Below are 18,536 nucleotides of genomic sequence, written 5' to 3'. Positions count from 1 at the left end.
CAAAGTGAGATCCAAGTCAGTTATTTTAGCAACCTTTACCAAGCTTAATGGGCCATTAACACACTCTACTCAACCAGCGAGATAATGTATTTCGTATAGTGCTCTCACATTTAACATTAGCAATGTTCTAAACTCTCTTTTACGAGAAATTGGACGCCTCAGAGTGACTAGTATCTAATTTCTCCTTACAATATCACCCCTGAACAGACGTAAAGGTCATGAGAATAAAGGAAGTGATCACCAGCAAAAAAAATTTTTTTTCTGTTAAAAAAATTCTTCGTGTCAGCACCTTAGGAAATGTATAGAGAATGGTATAGAGATTGTGGGTTCTGATGTTAGGATATAAAGGGTTAAGCTTAAGTTGAGCGGTAAGTCATTTAAAAATGTTTGATTCACTCTTTGTCAAGTGTGACAGTGTTAAACAAGGTGAGAATATTTGTTTTTCCTATTTTAGAAACGGATGATTTAAAGTGAACGAAACACGGGTACTTTCCCTCTTTCAAGCCTCGCCAAAGAATTATGGATAGCGAAACACCTCCAACGAACCAAGTCTGAGACAGTACCATCGATAGACAGAGTAGCATACACTATCAAGATTGCCAAAATTGGGTTGAAAACAGTACATCTGCCATCAAACTGACTTTTTAATGGAGACTTCTCTCACTGTTCTACCAATCCGTTATGATTTTATCTATACATCGACAGGCAATCTTGCCCTTGCAACTGAAGGTCTCTTCAAATGCCTGATTCGCTTTTGTTTGTACAAAAATTAGAGGCTTCAGCAGATGTTGGTTCCTTGCTTACGTGGAAAAATGGGAACGTTATAGATACGCTGGAATAGCTCAACAACTACGAACGCTGTAATTCTTACGGCGGTGAAGGAGCCTGGAATACAATTTCAAGGTACTTGATGTTAGTATAATCGACAAAGCTGGCCAAGATGGTTTTACATTCAGCCCTTATGCAATCGACTGAAGCAGAACATCCAGCCGGGAATATGGCGGAAAAGCATTCGTAAGGAGAGGTATGCGAAACCCAGATTGTTGCTTTGTAAATTGGATTTATTATTAGCACTGATTGATGTTTTACGGCTTTTGCTAGGGTCTGTTAAAGTACTAAGGTGAAGCATACTCTTGTTATTGCCAATGCCTTTTCAAAAAGACTTTCAGGGTTGAAAATGAAAAATACAGAGGTTGATTACACCACCTGAGTGATATCGAATTTATGAAATTAAGGTGTCACATTCTTCTTCGTCCAAAATTTTCTAAAACTTGCTAATTGTTTACACAAGGATCCAATTGTATCCGGTTAGGACACAGTGAAGCCATTGTTTCGATTCACAGGAAATCTCTGTTCTTCTTACACTGTAGGACACAAAGGGTCACTGAGTCATCTGCGAAATCCGGAGCAGTGCTTGCATATGCTACCAGACCCTCTGACCATCTTGATGGCTACAAAGGTGTAACCTCTGTAGATTGATGAAGATGATAAATATGGCGAAAAGTGGACTGCAGTAAGTTTACTTCAGCATTGCACACTGGCCGTAGTTTTTATGTAGAACAGTACAGCCATTTTCTCCCTTCATTTCAGTGAGGCTGAAGTGGTCCTTTTTTTCTTTTCGCGCCTTCAATAGTCATTGGCTTGAAGTTAAAACAAATGCATTTAACATTCTCACTAATACTCCACCCCCATTTTAATGAGGCCCAAATAACGCATTTTTTTTTCTGTACCATCCCTCAGATGCCCTTCATTTCTGCTATCAGAGGATTATGGTCGTAATCCTTCCTGCTCTCACACGCTCACCGCTAAGCTCTGATTGAGGAAGAGATATCTAGCCAAAGGCTAATCACGGATCTCCGCGAACTGTTTTAGCTAACTTAAGAAGACTTGCGTTGTTGTGGCGTTTGGGTGTGGTGGAGATAAAAGAGGTTTGCCGATTTTCATTATCTTTGTATAGTGAATATATGCATGGAAGTTGAATGTGACTAGCTTTTAAAGGAATCTTACCCGCAACTGTAGTATTTTTAACGGTGCATCCGAATCATGGCGTTGAAAGATATTACAGCACTAATACCTTACTTCTTCAAGTTACAGCTAAATTGGCGCCCGCCTCAATAGTACTTTCCGATTGCTAAAAACCCTCACTTTCAAAACGAGGCCAAGTGCAAAACCATTCTTGTGAAAATGAGATCTGCTTGCATCAAAAGGAAAATCAGTTTTACATCATAGGCCTTTCACTTACCCTCGTTTGAAAGCAGTGTCTTTGTGCATCTCGAAGATGGCCTATTGTATGCAAGATTATCTGCCTAGGCTGTGCGATGAGAGTGCTGATAGACTTCCCATAAGTGGCGTGCCTAATTTGCTACTTTCTGGCCTCGACATCGTGTTTAAAAACAATCGAATTTCCTCTCAAAGCGAGGACAAGAAGGCTAGTCAATTTGCATGCACACAAAAGAGTGACAGTCGTATCTGCCAATCTGACAAGTTTATAAGAGACGCACAGAAATTGAAAGAAAATAACTAATGCGGCATACTTGCATATTGCAAATCAGGTATACATTTTGCCAACATAGTTTGCACAATCGTGTAGACAATACTGCCTTCATCCATCCCAGATACGCGGCAAAATTTCACCTGGCAGGCTGCTTTCCGCACCATAACCAAGATAACCTCAAAACTTCTCGTGACAAATTTATTCTGTCTAACGTCTGGCTGAGATTGTCTTGAATGTGACACGAGGTACCTACAATAAACCTGGGACATCCCTCTGAAAGGTCAAACTCCAACTGTTAGGTTGAAACAGCCCAAATTTTTACGTCGATTTGTTCTCATGTGAGGTGCGTTCCGTTGTTGCTTCGTCCAAGCAAGAATCGATCAATCCTTTTTTTTTTCAATGAAAGGACGCAATGGGGCGAAAGTAAACAAAGTCAATTCGAAAATAACCACCAGCTTAAGGTAGTTCAAATAGACGCTAAAAATAATGAGAGTACAAGTGACGGGTCATCTGATAACAAAGCCACAGCGGAAACGGAGACAGCCCGGCATGTAAGCTAAGGACATCAAAGCAATCAGCGATAAACGTGATCCTTGTAAGCTCGAAATTAAAGGGTTGATTATGCGGCACAAACTTTAACAGACTCCCGTCGACAGTAATAAATCTTCGTTGGAGTGACGGGGGGGGGGGTTGAATAGGATAAGAAGGGAGGGGACGTGGGGTACATAATCTAAAGCTCATCCCTTACTAAAGCTTCAATTTATGCTGAGAAAGGCGGTAAAATATTTCGTATTTGTCTCCCAAGTTACAAAGTCTACGGGAAGGCTGCTGTGTCTGTATTTCTCGATTGGCCTCTTCGTAAGGCCCGCTTTCGTTTGATTACATCAAAAACAGGGGCATGTAGCCATTTAAAATGACTCTTGCTGTTTGTTACTTACAACAAGTTATACAAGACAACGATACCAAACCAAAACACCAACAGGAAAGCCACATTTTTATCTTAATAGAGCACTGGCCTCTCTGATACCAGGACTTATCTATTTAATCAAATTTTTTTTTTGGCTGGCGAGTCCGAGAACTGAAAGAATGATAGACATCGGGTGATTCTCCTCGTCAACCCCAGAGAAGGGGAAAAATTGAAAAGTTTCATGGTAAAACTTCGCCTTGATTGAGATTTTAAGACTACAGTAGTTATACTGGACGTTTGACATGTATTCAGTTCCCAAGTCTTCTTGTCGTTTCAGTTTGTTTACTTCTTATTACTTCTCCAGATGATATTCCGTGATCAAGATAATAGACCCCATTAACTGCACGACCAGCTTTCTGCTAATTTTATCTTGTATTACATAAATTCTGATCGTCTTTGAGACACTTAAATTGTTTTACCCATGCAAATACTTCAAAGGCAGTTTTCCATACCTCCCAGTGCTCCTCAGCACTGGAATTCTCTTTCATTTCAGGCTTTAACTCTGCACAGTAAAAGTTACCCTTACTTTCAAATCATCACTGCATAGAAAACTTCACTGGGAGTACCCACCGAAGGACCACCGTGGACAATTTAGTCTTCGCAAATCTTAGCTGCTTTTGCAATTTAACCAGCCAAAGAGGGTAAAAAGGACTCCGAACTAGCCTTCTCTCCCCACCACCCAATCAAAACCATGGTAACATCAAATCCCCCTCCTAATTTCCTTGGATTTTTTCCAGCAACCGATGAAACTTGCATTCACGCGATCTCGACTGCCAACATTGCAGATCCGATTTGAATTTTTTACAAGTGGTCACGATGATCCGATTTCATAGACTGAATTTACGTAAACACGACCAGAGCTCGATTGAGGCACCGTGAACTCCCGAAAGATGTTAAGCCAACATGCCGTTGTTTACCATTGACTAATTATTCAGGCTGGTTATTTTTATACTGTCGGTGCCTGTTTAGAAACCTTTGAAGTGGTTCCGCCTCATTGCAATTGGACATTAGCCATCTCACTCAGGCAGACAGACACCCACGCTGGTCAACCGAGAGCTTGATTCACGGCGCTTACAGGGAAATTCTTATGTCCGGAAGGTTCTCGCGCTTCAAATTCCACCGCATAATTGTGATAACCTCTGCAATTCGGCTTGATGTTCCTTGAGCAATTTCTGACCAGATGAAGGCTTAGAATTGCTTACATTCCAACTTAAAGTGTCCGGTTACACATTAATTGTATTGCTTCATTCTTGGCATATTTCCACTTTGTTGTTTGTTCCATTCGAACGGCCTCAGAGGGGTCAATCAAATAAGTTCAAACCGTCCATACGCCGTTTAATTGATGACATTGCTACAAAATGTTGCTCAAGGTCGCGTCAATCCAGTTCGCCGACTAATGCGATTTGGTTTAAAAATATAGTTCGCGCCTTTGTATACGTAAAAAAATCACGCACCCATCGGAATTTCAACGTTAGAAATTCTCATCGTAGGAAAAAATGCCCCTTTTAAAAAACGGACTGCTCTTTTTATCACATTTACTTCCTTTCTTAATAGCTGTCGATTTAGTTATTGAAAACTCTTAGTTCAGAATTTGACTCAAGTCATTACGCTGTTTATTGTACTACCTGAATATTTCCTTGCTGAAGTCACGGGATTTCTATGCGAAGAATTTTCGTACACTGGACATGTGACTTCCCCTTCAAAACGACTCTTTGAATCGAATCTTTCTGTCCCTCAGTCGGGATAAATTGATTCAATTTGGTTAATCCAAACTATTTTTCATGCACTAGTGCGTGATTGTTATTTTTTTAAAATTATTAAGTCCTTGAAGGATTGTAGCTGTGATCAAAGCACCTTCATTGCAACTATTTAATTCATGTTTCTCTTAAGTCACAGATCTGTACTTCATTATCACTCATCAAACAAAGAGCACTAACTAATATTGGTTTGTATTTCAAAAAGCACCTAACCGTAAACGTGTTTACATGTCAAAAATATAAAGAGTACAAGTTTTCCCCTTATAAACGTTAATTTGAAAGAAACACCCTCAGGAAAAAGATCGTCACTTTACTACAGCAATATAAAGCGCGCTTTTAATTTCAATGAAATCGATCACACCATGTTTTCCACTTCAAAGAGCACGTGTTTTCGGTGGGACCTTGCGCATGCCCACTGATTGCGCGAGGTAAGTTTAACAACGAAGAGTATAAACCGCCTAGAACGAGCTACGCTAAGCTGGCATACAGTAGGCAATTCCAGTGACTGCCGCCAGATTTTGCTGTGATTCTACGCCAGGTAGACATCTTGTAAAGGTAAATAATAATGTGTAGTGGCATTCCACTAGGGCGGTCGTGCCAATAACATATTGCGTGAGTTCTTGATATGGTTTCTTTTTTCGGCTCGCTTCATGCAAACTACGGTAAGGTGCAAAAACACACCTTGGCATTAAAACTCTGATTCCTCCCTTTTTTCTTGGGAAGATTTCGCATCTTTTAGCCTATATCGGCAACACTGAATGAGGTGTTCAAATTTAAACATCACTAGAGTAACGAGGTTTACCCATACACACACCTCTCGTTCTCCGATGAAGGTTACGATTCGGAAAATGTCGTTTGTTTTGATCCATTTCCTACAAAGCACTCTTAGGCACGCGTTTGATAAATGCCGCAGAGATGGGCTTCCGAATTGCTTGAATTGCGTGCGGCTCGTGAAAGGCATCAAGCATTGTTTGGAAAAGGAAACAAATTAGTGCAATCACAAGGCTGTTAAAAAATATATATTTTTAGTGTTTTGAAATGGTCTTACACGTTTGTATAGAAGGTGTTGTAAATCGGCTAGTTTCCTCTTTACGTTTAGTGACGTTTTAAGTCGCTCAAATCTCTGCTTAAAGGTTGCATGCACTGAACTGCACTGATTCAACTGAGCATACAACGGAAAGCGTAACAAGGGACAATCAATTTATTCACTTAGATGTTAACTTTGTTACCACTCATAGCGTGACTACCATTGTTCATAGCGTCCGCTCAATATTACTGATTTTTGCGCGCGAAACTTATGGAGATTCTGTTGACCAAAGAAGCCCTTTCTTCATTCGCGACTAACAGTATGTGTTCTTGTAAGCACTGAGCCATTTTCCGGGATGAGTGTCGTGTTTATGTCGGACAGAAGACACTACTTATGGTAACCAAATATGATTAGAATGCAGCTACATGCAAAAACAAATATGTTAACCTGAGTGGCTCTTCAGAGTTTCGTCGGTCATGAATACTCAGTCTACGGCCAGCCAAAAATACAAAGCACTTTTTATGCATCACCTTCTCTCTCTAAAGAGCCTTGTTGGAGTTTGTTTAGGTAAATTTGGCGGAAACGCTAAGCTAACTCTCTCAGGTCACGGTTATTTGGTTTCGCTCCTTTGTTCTGTCTGTACTCCGAAGACCACGCGACGGCCAAGTCTCGGTGCAAACGATGTAAGGCAGCGTAAGAGAAAAACAAAACATCGAGTAAAGCTCATGTCAGTTCCGAATAAGTAATTCTAAATGAATACAAGCGATGCACTCTGTGTTTTTCATAAATCTTTCAATGATCTTCAGCTTTTATCGTTAACGTCATTCAAAACAGTGTACTGTGTTTAATATACATCACGAAATTGCATCGAATTGGTTTCGTGGATTAATTCCCGGTGGAACAACGTCGAAATAAAACTTGATCTCTATCATGAACTCCCGCAATTGTCAAGTTTGCCTTTAGGGAACGAATTCTTCAACTTCAAAGCAAGTCAAAATGAGGGCAAAGTTTGATTGTATGATTCCATGGATTCATGTGGTTTCGTATACGTTATTCCTTCAAGGTCATCTTTGGTACTTAAAATGGTTGAAGCTCTGGGAGGAGCATTCCTGAGTAAAGAGCTTCACACCGGAAAAACTCGCCAAAAGCAATTTGATGTGGGTTTCTCTTAACACTAGGTGTACAATGATTCCGTGACTTGAATGATACTTAATTGTACACGAAGAAAGTCGGGCGAGCAAATGATTAACACCCCTCCATGCTCGTAGTGAATCTGATATGTCGTCGGCTTACAGCCTAGAGACGTTCTAGCTACGGGACAATAAAAAAGATAAAATAAAATACCAAAAAGCAAAAAGAAAAAAAAACGTGTTTCACGAGTAATCATAAAGAGTGGCTTCCAGCTTGGGATTCAGCTATGATCAAACTACGACTGATTCTTTTGTCGAGGTTACTACAAGGGGTTATTTAATACACGACTAATTTTATTTTTGTCCTTCCACGTTACTGCGAATAATCAGAAGTGCCAACAAATGTTTTGGGTGACTTGAGCAGTTTCTAAAAGACTCTGTGAGTGTAGTTGCGTTCGTACTCAAAACGCAAAAAGTGTGATTTCTCAACTTAATTGATCACATCTTAACATGGCAATGTTTGGTAACATTAAAAGCTTGTATCGTAGTTGACTATGTGAACAATCATGTCTAGTTTAACTATTTTATGAAAAGGTCTTCTCTTACATAGCAAACACGATCGAGTAGCGCTTCATTTCTGTAGATACATCAGCACAAAGGTTGAAGCACAAGATTTAAACGTTTGATGGTTTAATGCCAAAATGAGTGAACCTCGAAGATATTTTTTGTCAATTCATTAATTCATGCAACAAAAAGCAATACACGTTTACCTCAAGGAGAAAGTAATCAATCGGCAAGACGCACAACTTTTTTTCGCAAGCATCTTTACAACAAGTCTAACTAAATTGCGACCAAATCTACTTAGTGGCATTGCTACCATTGGAATCTATTGTGTTTTCCATGTTGGCACGGATGAGTTTAAAAAACCAAACATTAGAATCTTAATCTTGTATCTATTATGATCTTTATATTTTGCTTTAGCACTAAAAATCCGCGGCGACTGTTATCAAACTGGAATTGAGATGGATATTTCTCGTCTTAAAATAAGATAGTGTTATTGTATGCACTACTTCGTTTAGCACCCTTGAGATGCATTGATGAAAACAAAAAAGCTCTTTAGAGAAGCATGCGCTATACTTGTTTACTGCCAACAACACTCTGTATGGAACTAAATGATAAAACTTAGCATTTTCATTCTCGGGATAAGTTGAGATTTTACTTCTCCAGCGTTGGATTGATTTAAGTTGAAAAACAATGAAAGCTTCCTTCAATGCAAATATCGACAAATGGGTTTCTAAAATGCAAATAGCTTGAACAAGACTGAGGCTCTTTTTCGCGAAATTCAGTTTTCGTTTAAACCAAAACAAGAGTACATCTTTGCAGTTGACGTTGTTTTTTTTTTTGCTACTCCTTGCCTCCGCTGGGCAAAACTCGATGTCCACGAGGTACACCTTGGTTATATACATCACAACGCATTGCGCATCTTTAACACAACTCTTAAACTAAGTGTGCAATCCAAAAGTTTATTAGTTATTTTTGCGCAAGATTTTCTCCGTGTCAGCTTCGAGGCTCATGTTTTGTCTTGAGCATTTCTTCAACAGTGGTTCTCGACGAAGAACTCACCACTAACTAGATAATCTAGTTGAACCCAATAAGGGGTCCGGCGTCTTTCCGGGCTTCATTCTTGTGGACAGCGCGGAGATAGCTTTGTGCAACTGCGCTATCAGTTCTATCTACTATTAAATCGAACAATAGTTACCTTCCTACCTGTACTGAAAACAAGGCACGATGTTTGAAAACTGAAAAGGAGTACGGCAAACGAATTTTAAAGCGGCTTTGGAAGGTTTCTAAACTTCACTGTGAGAACAGTCTTATGTGTTCATCACTAGAAATCAATACATCCCAGATGAACCACCCTGAATCGCTGTAACATTTTGAACACCTGGTTGCATACATGTCGAATGTACCTTACAGTATTTTAACTCGAGTTTATTCGAATCTCTGTCGTATGTTTCGAATGAAACTTTTACCTCGTGGAGGAAGGCCAATTCTCTATTTTGGAACAAGTGCTGAAGTTGTCCTCCTCCTTACCTTAGCCCGTTTCTTTTTTGAAAAGTTAAGTCATCTATTGGTGTATTTCATTCTTACACTCTTCTTCAGATTATTTTCTGAGGTTATCCCTTGAGATTTCGCTTAGAACACTTCTCGATGATAGCCAACAATGGAATAAGGTTGTAGTTATGTTGTGCCTTATCGCAGTCTCTCGTCAGTCACATCTGTAACGCCTTTTTTTAATAAACAACGGATTTTAAGACTTAGACTTTAGAGCTTAGCATTTCTCATCTAAGAAAAAGGGTTTTATTTCAAGGGAGAGTATTTTTGAGTAAGTAATTATAGTCAACACAAACGTTAAGAAGGTGCAGAACATAACGGGTATTTTGTTAGCTGTATGGAATCATTAACACTGCAATGCGGAAAAACGTGAAGCAGTTAGCTTAAAATTGTAGTTTTCATCACAGAGCAAGTGTTGATAAATCGGCCAGCAGGTCAAAATCTCCAAAAGCGTCAAGAGAAGAACCAAACCGGGATTATGTCAGCTGAATACAATGATTACAATTTAAAAAATATGAAATTGTACTCGGTAAATTTGCAATTCCCTTTTTTATCCATGGAGCAAGTACTTCTAAATGTGTCGAAATTAAAATTTCTGAATGTAAAGACAAATCAGAAAAAAATAGTTGAACACCCTTGTTAACTGGAACATATTCAACCCCGAAAAGCTTATTAAAAATCTATTTACGTTATCGAGAATGTTCAAAACAGTATTTGGAGGTGTAAATTTTGTCAAAAGGAGCCATACCGTCATTTTAGGTCTTACCGTGAATTGTTTAAAAGATTCCACAGAAGCACATGCCTACTTGTAGGTAGATAGGTTATTTAACTTGCTCTTAAATATGTTTCAGCCTCTCCATATTTCAGCTTTGTTCTTTTCGTATTTTGAGGTAGAGAAAAATGAATGAGAAATTTTTTCCCCAGAGAATTCAAACCTCCACCGTTTACAGGAACGTATAAGACTAAGAAATATTTTCGTTATAGCGATTGAATCACATAGACAAAGTTTGGTACATAAAAAAATAATCTTTTATGGTGAACTGGATGGGATCTTTTTTTTTCTGTGTGACATATAAAAGATTGTATAATACATCTTCTTAAATTAATTTAAAACGATTGAAAAATTTGGCGATGTTTTTAAGCTCCTCCATAACATTTCGAGATAGAAGAATATTCCTCCCGTCACATTTCGCGTTCATGGCAGGTCTCGGAAAATTACCAATTAGAAGAGTTTTAACAACTTTTTGTTTGTGTAAAATAACAGTAAACACATCATATAAATGTGTCAAAGTCAAGAATTATTTAAACCTTTTTCATTAGAAGGACCGGCTTAGCTTTGTTTCAAGACCCGTCATCTATACGATCCAAATTCTGATCCCTAGGGCAAGGAAAGGGAAATAATGGCCAAAAATACTTCAAAGTGCTCTCGGATTTGTACAGTAGTTTATCACTTCACAAACTTTAACGTTATTTAGTATAAAGCGCACACAAGGCGTCGTTTAAAAATAGCGTGGAAATTTTAATTGGCTTTCAGGAAAGCTATTCTTTTTGTAGCCGAATCACGATATTCATGATTTCTCCGGGTGTTTTTGTTTCTATTTGAAGCTCGCGTGCATTAAATCTTTACACGAAACAGGTCGGTAATAGATAACTCCTATGTTTGTCTTTGAAATTATCACCATCTCAAGGAGACCCTATCGTTGAATCCCAAACAAGGCGTGTAAGAACAACCTTAGAAATATTTCATGCGTGTTTAGATGGTGGTAAATGGAAATCAAACGATTTCAAAGAGAGTCTTTCATCAATTATTCACAGAAATCACTCTGGCGTAGCGAGTGATTCCAAAGGGCCGCTCTTTGTTCCCTCTGCAATCTAACGGTTTGTTACTGGAAGTGTAGCCTACATATTCACGCTGCTTTCAACGGTTACCTCAAAAGGGTTCCTGAGCCTGACTGCTGCGACAAGAAGGTAAAACACTGCATCTGACTCGTCGCGCCAAAATCGTTACATCTTGTACGCGTAAATGCGTTTATGCGGTGCTAAAATATTTTGAATACTGAATGCGCTTCACCATTTGTTTTCTACCTCCCCTCTAGCTTAATACTTTGTAGCCATTTTGTATTTGTTTACAAGACTTGTAGGGCCACCCAGAGATTTTTATCCTCTCAATGCCGGCCCTCTGCCAAAAGTCCTATCACTCACTAGGCACATCGCCGTATTAAGGTGATGTCGCAAAATCACAGCGACCACAACGCATCGAAACAGTCTATTTGCACCTACGTTCAGAAATAGGAAAAGGAGGCACGGTTATTCTGGATAATTTCCAGATTGGCGTGCAGAGTAAATAATTTCAGTAGGGAAGTTAAAGTAATTAGGAAACAAACTGCATATGCAACCGGCAGTTATCTGGAGAAAGAGAACCCCTCTTGGATATCAGGCTTCTCAAACTGTTGTACAAGTGATGAGATTTGATGAGATTAGCTTAAGTGCTAACTCATTTTATTTCTCGGCCATAACAGCGTATGCCTGTTAGTGCCCTCGTGGTGATCTCACTTCTGTTCACTTTTCAACGTTCATTCGCGCAGCAGATATCTCGCAGCAGATTCAGCCGCGTGTTTAGAACCACTTGGGAAGCGAGCTTCATTCAATGGTTAGGCCATTGTTACGGAGAACGACAAGTAAACAGACCGAATGCGCCCATCCGATTGGCCCGGCACTTGTCAAGCACAAAGCCTTGCTGACAGTTGATAGGGTTTAATTGTTCGTTATTATTTGTATGCTTAGCGACGCCATGCAGAAACTTGACACAAAAGCTCTGTTCCTGGCTAACAATCCTCGCTAACAATCCTCGCTGTACAATGGCGGACGGCTTCGCTCACCGATAGTTTACGAATTCCCGCGATCGCCGCCAGCGGGATTCCCGTCTCACTGGCGCTAGTTCTCTCTAAAATAAATCATTTACCAATTAGCGGCCCCCGCTGTAGAGCTTTCCCGCCGGGCCGCTCATTGGCTGAAAGGCAATCACGTGCTCGCCGCCTGACGAAAGGGTACCTTTCACTTCGCTTGTGATTTGATGATCGAATTCGCGACTAAGGAGTTTGCGTGTTGTATCTAGTTGACGTTGAGAGGTTAGCTGATCGGAGCAAGTTTACATGCTCTGTGCGTGTGGCGGGAAAAGAAAATCGCATGGCGTCACGGTATATATCATAAAGACATTTGGATCTGCGATCGATGTTACTATATAGGCAGTTTCTCTAAATAAGGGTAAAGCACCAGCTTCTACACAGTTTATTTCTTAGTAGGAGATAAGCCTTGTTGTGATCCGTTCGTAGATTTCTGCCGCATTGAAGCGATCCGTGGCCACGTGTGTGTGTGGTTTGTTTACGTCCGATCGACTAGCCCTTGCGTCCGCTTTCTACTGAAATTAAAGCTCGATCAAAACAAATTGGCTGTAAAAATCGGTACAGTTGACGCACATTGCTCACAGAGCTTAACAGGTTAGTAGTCTACGCGGGGGAACGCGTCGGGAGGATGGTGGTTTGTGTCAGGAAAGAGCGGCATTTTGAAAACATGTTTGTGGCAGAGTGCATTTTCGCGTTAGAAAATTCAACCAAATCCGGCCATTAGGTGGATGCTCTAGTATCTTGTTTAAATGTTGAATTGACCTAACCAGTATTTTTTGTCAATTTCCTTTTAGATTCGGGGCAACTGGAATGAAGAGGCCCTCGATCGCTTGTAGGATTGTAGGCGTATAATGAGCGATTCATTAGTTCAGGTTCTAGAGACATCAACGATGACAACTGATCGAACAAGCAACAAAGATCGTACGCATTCCAAGGATGGTGAATCGCACGCCTCTCACGGGCCGCACGACCCAGCAGCGCCTCAGGATCACGCGAGTAGGGAGCTACCAGAAGGAGAAACGCTGGAGGAACGCGAAACGCCTACCGCGGAGGCTGAAAGTCGCAACCAAAACGGACAGGAAAAGGATGACAAGAAGGTACCTTCCTCTAAGAGTATTCCTGTAGTATGCCACATCCGTTCATCATGTGACATGCTGTACGTTGATCTTCATTGCTTCTTATAGAACGCTGTTAAAAGCCAGAGCGCAGTATTTGGTGTGTTTTGCTTTTATTTTAGTAAGCTAGCGTTTATTGCACGATCATGAATAATGAAATCTTGGCAGTGTTTGTTGGTTTTGTTCGCGTGTTACGGCAACCGTGTTGCCGCGAATTCCCCACATTCCCGCGTTTTCGGTGTCATTTGTATACAAAATCGCAAAAGATAATTATTTGGCTCTTCGAGAGCTGAGCCGGTGAAATCTTTGAGCAGTAGTCGTCCTGTGATGTGCTTGTGTTGTAAGATTGTAATTTCCCACGGCTTTGTTGGTGTCGATCTTTTGTGCGTAGCAAACATTTCACTGAAAGCTCTTTCTTCCAGCCACCACCGAGCGTGTGAAGCAGCGCGGACTAAATGTCTCTTAACCACACCAGATCCTGTCCTTTTGCTGGGTCACAATGTTCCAAGGAACATTCTCTACACTTACAAATGAAATTTGAGTTACGATTTTGCAAAGATATCGGTGGTATCCGCTTATGGTTAGCGTATAGGATCACAGTTCTCGCGTTACTAGTACTGAGTAAAGCAAATGACAAAATTTGTCATTAAATCATGTTGTCGTCGCTATTTTATCCGTGAGGACCCCTATTTCGATCGTCTGGTTATTTTCAAGTCTTTTTATTCGCGTGATTTCGTTACTACGTAGAGTGCTCTGCGTCGGTGAATCGTCGTATGCGAGGTAAATATTTAGCCTGATTAAAATGAGCCGCTGGTTGTGCTGCACTGCGTAGCTGTGTACCGTAAGTAATGTTTACATCAGCCGTCATTTCCCTTCTTTATTTTAACCCTTTCTGTACGGAAACAAATTTACAAGAAAAAAAGAATGTCTTTCTCCTGCTCATCTTCACAGATTTTTTCGCGACAACGAGCAGTTTAAGCGTTGCAGTGAAATTAAGTTAGTCTTCACGTAGAAATTTCGGAGTCTGCCTATATCTCTGCTGACTCTCCGTGTCTTTGTTGATGATACGTAGTATCAGATAAGTCATTCGATGGCATTGTGACGGCCGTGAACTGGTTTTGCTGACGGAAGTTAGGCTTTTACGACAAAAGTTATGCGTGACTTATTCAAAGCCGTCAACGAAATTATCGTGAAGCCCGCAAAGCTTGCTAATTTACATTCTACAGTACACGGTTTTCAATGAAGCTGCCTATTTCGGATTGATGACGTTTTAAATCTCCAACCATCGTGAACATCCCTTGTAGCGAATTCATTGCTCACCTATTAGACAGTTTTAGGGTTCTGGGCGCTAGGAGATTTCTGGAGTTTGTAAGAGAGGGATTGATGGAAGATTCGATAGGTTTAATTGACTTCAAATTACAATCATAGCTTCGACGCCGTTCATCTTGTTTTGTCAATAGGACATCGGAAGTTCTTTAGTCACGGGAACTTTTTGTTTACCCTTGAATCCCGCCGAAAAAAATCTGGTTTCCGGATCTAAAAAGCTTCGTTACTGCCCTATGTGGTCCGGGAAATTTTGATCGAAACAAATTTAGATTCAGTCTAGAGAATCTTCTTTGAGACCGTTAAAGCGACTTCCTCCGGATTAAGTTGATAAATTGAATGTAATTTTATATCGCTGTTTCATTTCTCGCCAATGCACGCCAATTTGTCATTACACAGCAGTCTGAAGTAAAGACATTAGTTTTCGGATGTGTTTTATTTTGCTGTATTTCCCTAGTTTTATGTTCGCGATAACGAGATTCTGGCCCTATGTATAATCTTAGTTTTAGCTGTTACCTCAAGTTTTTATGAATTTTGTTCTTACAAGCTAGGCGTGTTTCTTTTCCCGGATCGTGAATCGTCTTAAACGTTTCTTAAAGCCTACCATATTTTTCAATTTGTTTCTCTGCTTCATGAGGAAAATAAGAGTAAACAATACTCAAGAATAAAATTAGTGCGATATGTGACTTAGTGAGCCACGCTAAGCGCAATATACCAGAATCAATACACACTTGCAACATTTTTTAGCTGAGTTAGAGGCGACCTTGGAGCAGTTTTCTTTCCTTTCACAATAAGCTCTATAAGCTTTATAGAAACGTTATTTAGGCTTTCTCCAAAACTGTGTATTTGGATAGTTAATCGCTCACAAGAATATCCTCCGTGAGTTGTTAGTGTTTATGTTTGTGCATTTACGAACAGAATTTCGCGAAATCGTGAGTTGAGATAAGAAAAAAGCTCGTTATCGGAGTGTTCTCCGTTTTCGCTGTTTACCTAGGAAATGTAGATATCACGAAATAACCCTCAATTATCAATGTCTTAAAATTGACCCAGCGTTTTCAATAAACTTACGTACTCCAAGTAAAATATTTAATGGATATCAAGATATTTACGTTGACGTTTTACAGCAACCCTCTCGCGGTTTCCCTGTCAAATTCATTTTTTCGTGCATTGGAGACTTCTGAGGAAGCAATTTTTCGTTTTAAAACTTTTCCCTTTCAGAATTTTTAAAGGCTGCGTTATGTTCAATTTACTTTGGCTAATTAGACTCAAATTTCAGTGACAAATATTGTCGCCGAGACCGTGTCAGTCTCCCAAGGCTGAAATTCAAGTCCAGGTTTGGCTAAATGAAATTAAGGCTTGAACAAAACAGCATTAGATTTAATGGGGATTGTAATTTTTTTTTAATTTCCGTTGGGCATTTATCTAACCATGAATTCCTCTAGAGAACAGAAATGCATTTGATTGAATAAAGATAACAGATTTAGAGTTAAACGCAAGCGAGGCAGTTATTATAGTTCAGAGAAGGATAACAATTCTTTCAGTAGGTGTTGTTGTAAACTCCTGAATAACTACAGTTTGTTCTTGTGACTAATTACCCATGTCTACTTTTAAACATTTCTATAATATTGAGTATTGAATTCCCCTGTATCACGTCAAATAGCTTGCAGTTTGCTATCTTAGTTTGGCACTCCAATTGTTAGTATCTTCAATATTTTTTTCCTTGATATGAGAAGCCCTCAACATAAGTAAAAACATTTTGAACATGCTTTATGCTGGAAATGTCATTGGAACGTTTTTCTATTATATTTCTCACACTAACAATTTCTTCTGGGAAAATATTTTAGAGGATATTGCAGAAACTTTGGGTAATATTTCCACTTCCTCACTGCCAAAAATCGTTTTGGCAAATTTTCCTAAGATGTGCTAAACAATGAGCTAGAGAGGCATTTTCTTAGTTGGAGTTAACATTAAATCTGAAAAACCTATCACCTGGTGCTCGATTCCTGTTCGCTCACAAGTATATCTTACTCAAGTTTAAGGTTTTCTTTTGTGTAATGTTTAACGTAATCTCAAAACAGAACTGAAAGCCACAATAATGCATTTTTATTAACAAAAAGGGAATTGAAATCATCATGAAATTTAACAAAGATTGCACTCCACAGACATTTAAATTTACAGACTACTGCCTAAATAATATTTAGTAATCTCAAGTAGTAAATTACTCTTTTGAATATACACCATATGAAGGATTTTTTCTGGTAGGTTAAATGTACCCTGAAGTGTTTGTTTCAAAATATTTAAGGCATGTTATTTTTTGGGTGAAATATATTTAACCTTGAATGGTCTTCCATTGTGGAATTTACAAACAGTTTTGAGCTGTGATTGCAGTTAGATTTTGATCACAGTTTGAAGCCATCCTCGATGAATGTGGAAATAACTGTCTGCCTGCACCCTAGACAACTGGGCCCGGTAGTTCAAAAGAGGGTTAAGTCTTAACCCAGGGTTAATGTCAAATCTGATTTCAGGTATGAAAGGTTTAAAAGAAATTCAGTAGAATTCTTTTTGTATATAATTTGATGATTGGATACTCTGAAAAGAATAGAGAAAACTATCAAAAAGCTATAGAGAAAAGGAATAAAGAAACCGGCATGAAAATTTAACCCTGGGTTAGCGCTAATCAGCCTTTGAACAACAGTGGGCCAGTATATAAACAGTACCTACCTGGAAGCAAAACTACTTTTCCATGCAGCCAGTTCTTATATTTGAGTGGAAAACTTTTGATAGTCTGAAAGCCAGCTAAGATTGAAACACTTCTAAATTGGTTTAACATCATTTGAATTTGTGTAGGTGTCAATAAGACAACCACAGAATCAGAACAGAAGGAAACAACCTGCAAACCTTCCAAAAGCAGTAAGTGACCATGACAACACTGAAGGTGTTCCAGTCTAAAGACACAATTTCAATTTTAGCCCACAAATATGCCCACTAAATATTGTGTTACCTATTGTCGTATTTATGCTCAAGAGTTCTGATACTGATTTTTTCTAGGAGAAGTGACATTAAGTAACTTCTTGTTTACATCAGAGCAAGGCACCCTAACTTAACCAATATCTCAGTTCTGCACTTTGAGTTTACAAGTTCTCAATACAGCAGTCAGCAATAATGAATAAAGCAGTTAACTCTAGAAAATCAGCGTGCATGTTTTCCTTACAATTTCAGTTAACTGTCAAGTAGGAAGGTTATGAGATTTAAGAAAATTCTCAACTTGAGAATGTAGTCCATTTCACGTTTGGTTATTTTTTACTGTTGCCATAGTATTCATAAAGTTACTTTGAATTTAATGTCAGCAACAGCAACAGCAGCAGCAAAAGTCATACCATGGAGGACGAAACATTCGTTCAAGTCCAGGAGGAACATGGCAAGCATACCCTTCGTGGCCTGTAGGATTCACATCACCGCGTTTCCCACCAGCAGCTCCTATATATGGCTATGCACATCCCGGGGTAAGATGAAAGAGAAAATGCCCACCCTTTTTCAGAAGAAGACACAGGGTTGTAAATATTCCATACAGGAAGAAATATTAAAGGGTTAATGTAGAGGTTGAGTTTTGTAACCAGGTTCACTCAATCACTACACAGAAGTCGCTTTATTCTAAGAGGAATATGCATGCCCTAGAAATAAGGATCTGTAGAATTAGTCGCTAGGGAG

General features: G+C 39.4%; 1 protein-coding gene across 7 annotated transcripts in view; it reads left to right on the top strand.

Moving 5' to 3' along the window:
• Nucleotides 1–18,536, top strand: part of LOC131771324 (RNA-binding motif, single-stranded-interacting protein 1) — a 44,861-nt gene that overhangs the window by 7,114 nt on the left and 19,211 nt on the right. Inside the window, exons 2-7 of one of the 7 annotated variants that reach the window (XM_059087096.2) lie at nt 455–1,024; nt 1,371–1,513; nt 1,741–1,928; nt 13,185–13,487; nt 17,676–17,738; nt 18,176–18,331. In XM_059087096.2, coding sequence (XP_058943079.1) covers nt 13,242–13,487; nt 17,676–17,738; nt 18,176–18,331 — 465 coding nt within the window. In that variant the 5' untranslated portion in view covers nt 455–1,024; nt 1,371–1,513; nt 1,741–1,928; nt 13,185–13,241. Of the gene's footprint in view, nt 1–454; nt 1,025–1,370; nt 1,514–1,740; nt 1,929–5,616; nt 5,774–11,322; nt 11,456–12,592; nt 12,752–12,878; nt 12,985–13,184; nt 13,488–17,675; nt 17,739–18,175; nt 18,332–18,536 lie in introns of those variants that run through there. The other 6 variants (XM_066173745.1, XM_066173744.1, XM_059087097.2 and 3 more) reach the window with 6 other exon arrangements.

Source organism: Pocillopora verrucosa, chromosome 10 (genome assembly GCF_036669915.1).
Source record: "Pocillopora verrucosa isolate sample1 chromosome 10, ASM3666991v2, whole genome shotgun sequence".
NCBI lineage: Eukaryota > Metazoa > Cnidaria > Anthozoa > Scleractinia > Pocilloporidae > Pocillopora > Pocillopora verrucosa.
Note: the sequence above shows the minus strand (reverse complement) of the source record. Positions and strands in the feature narration are given on the sequence as shown.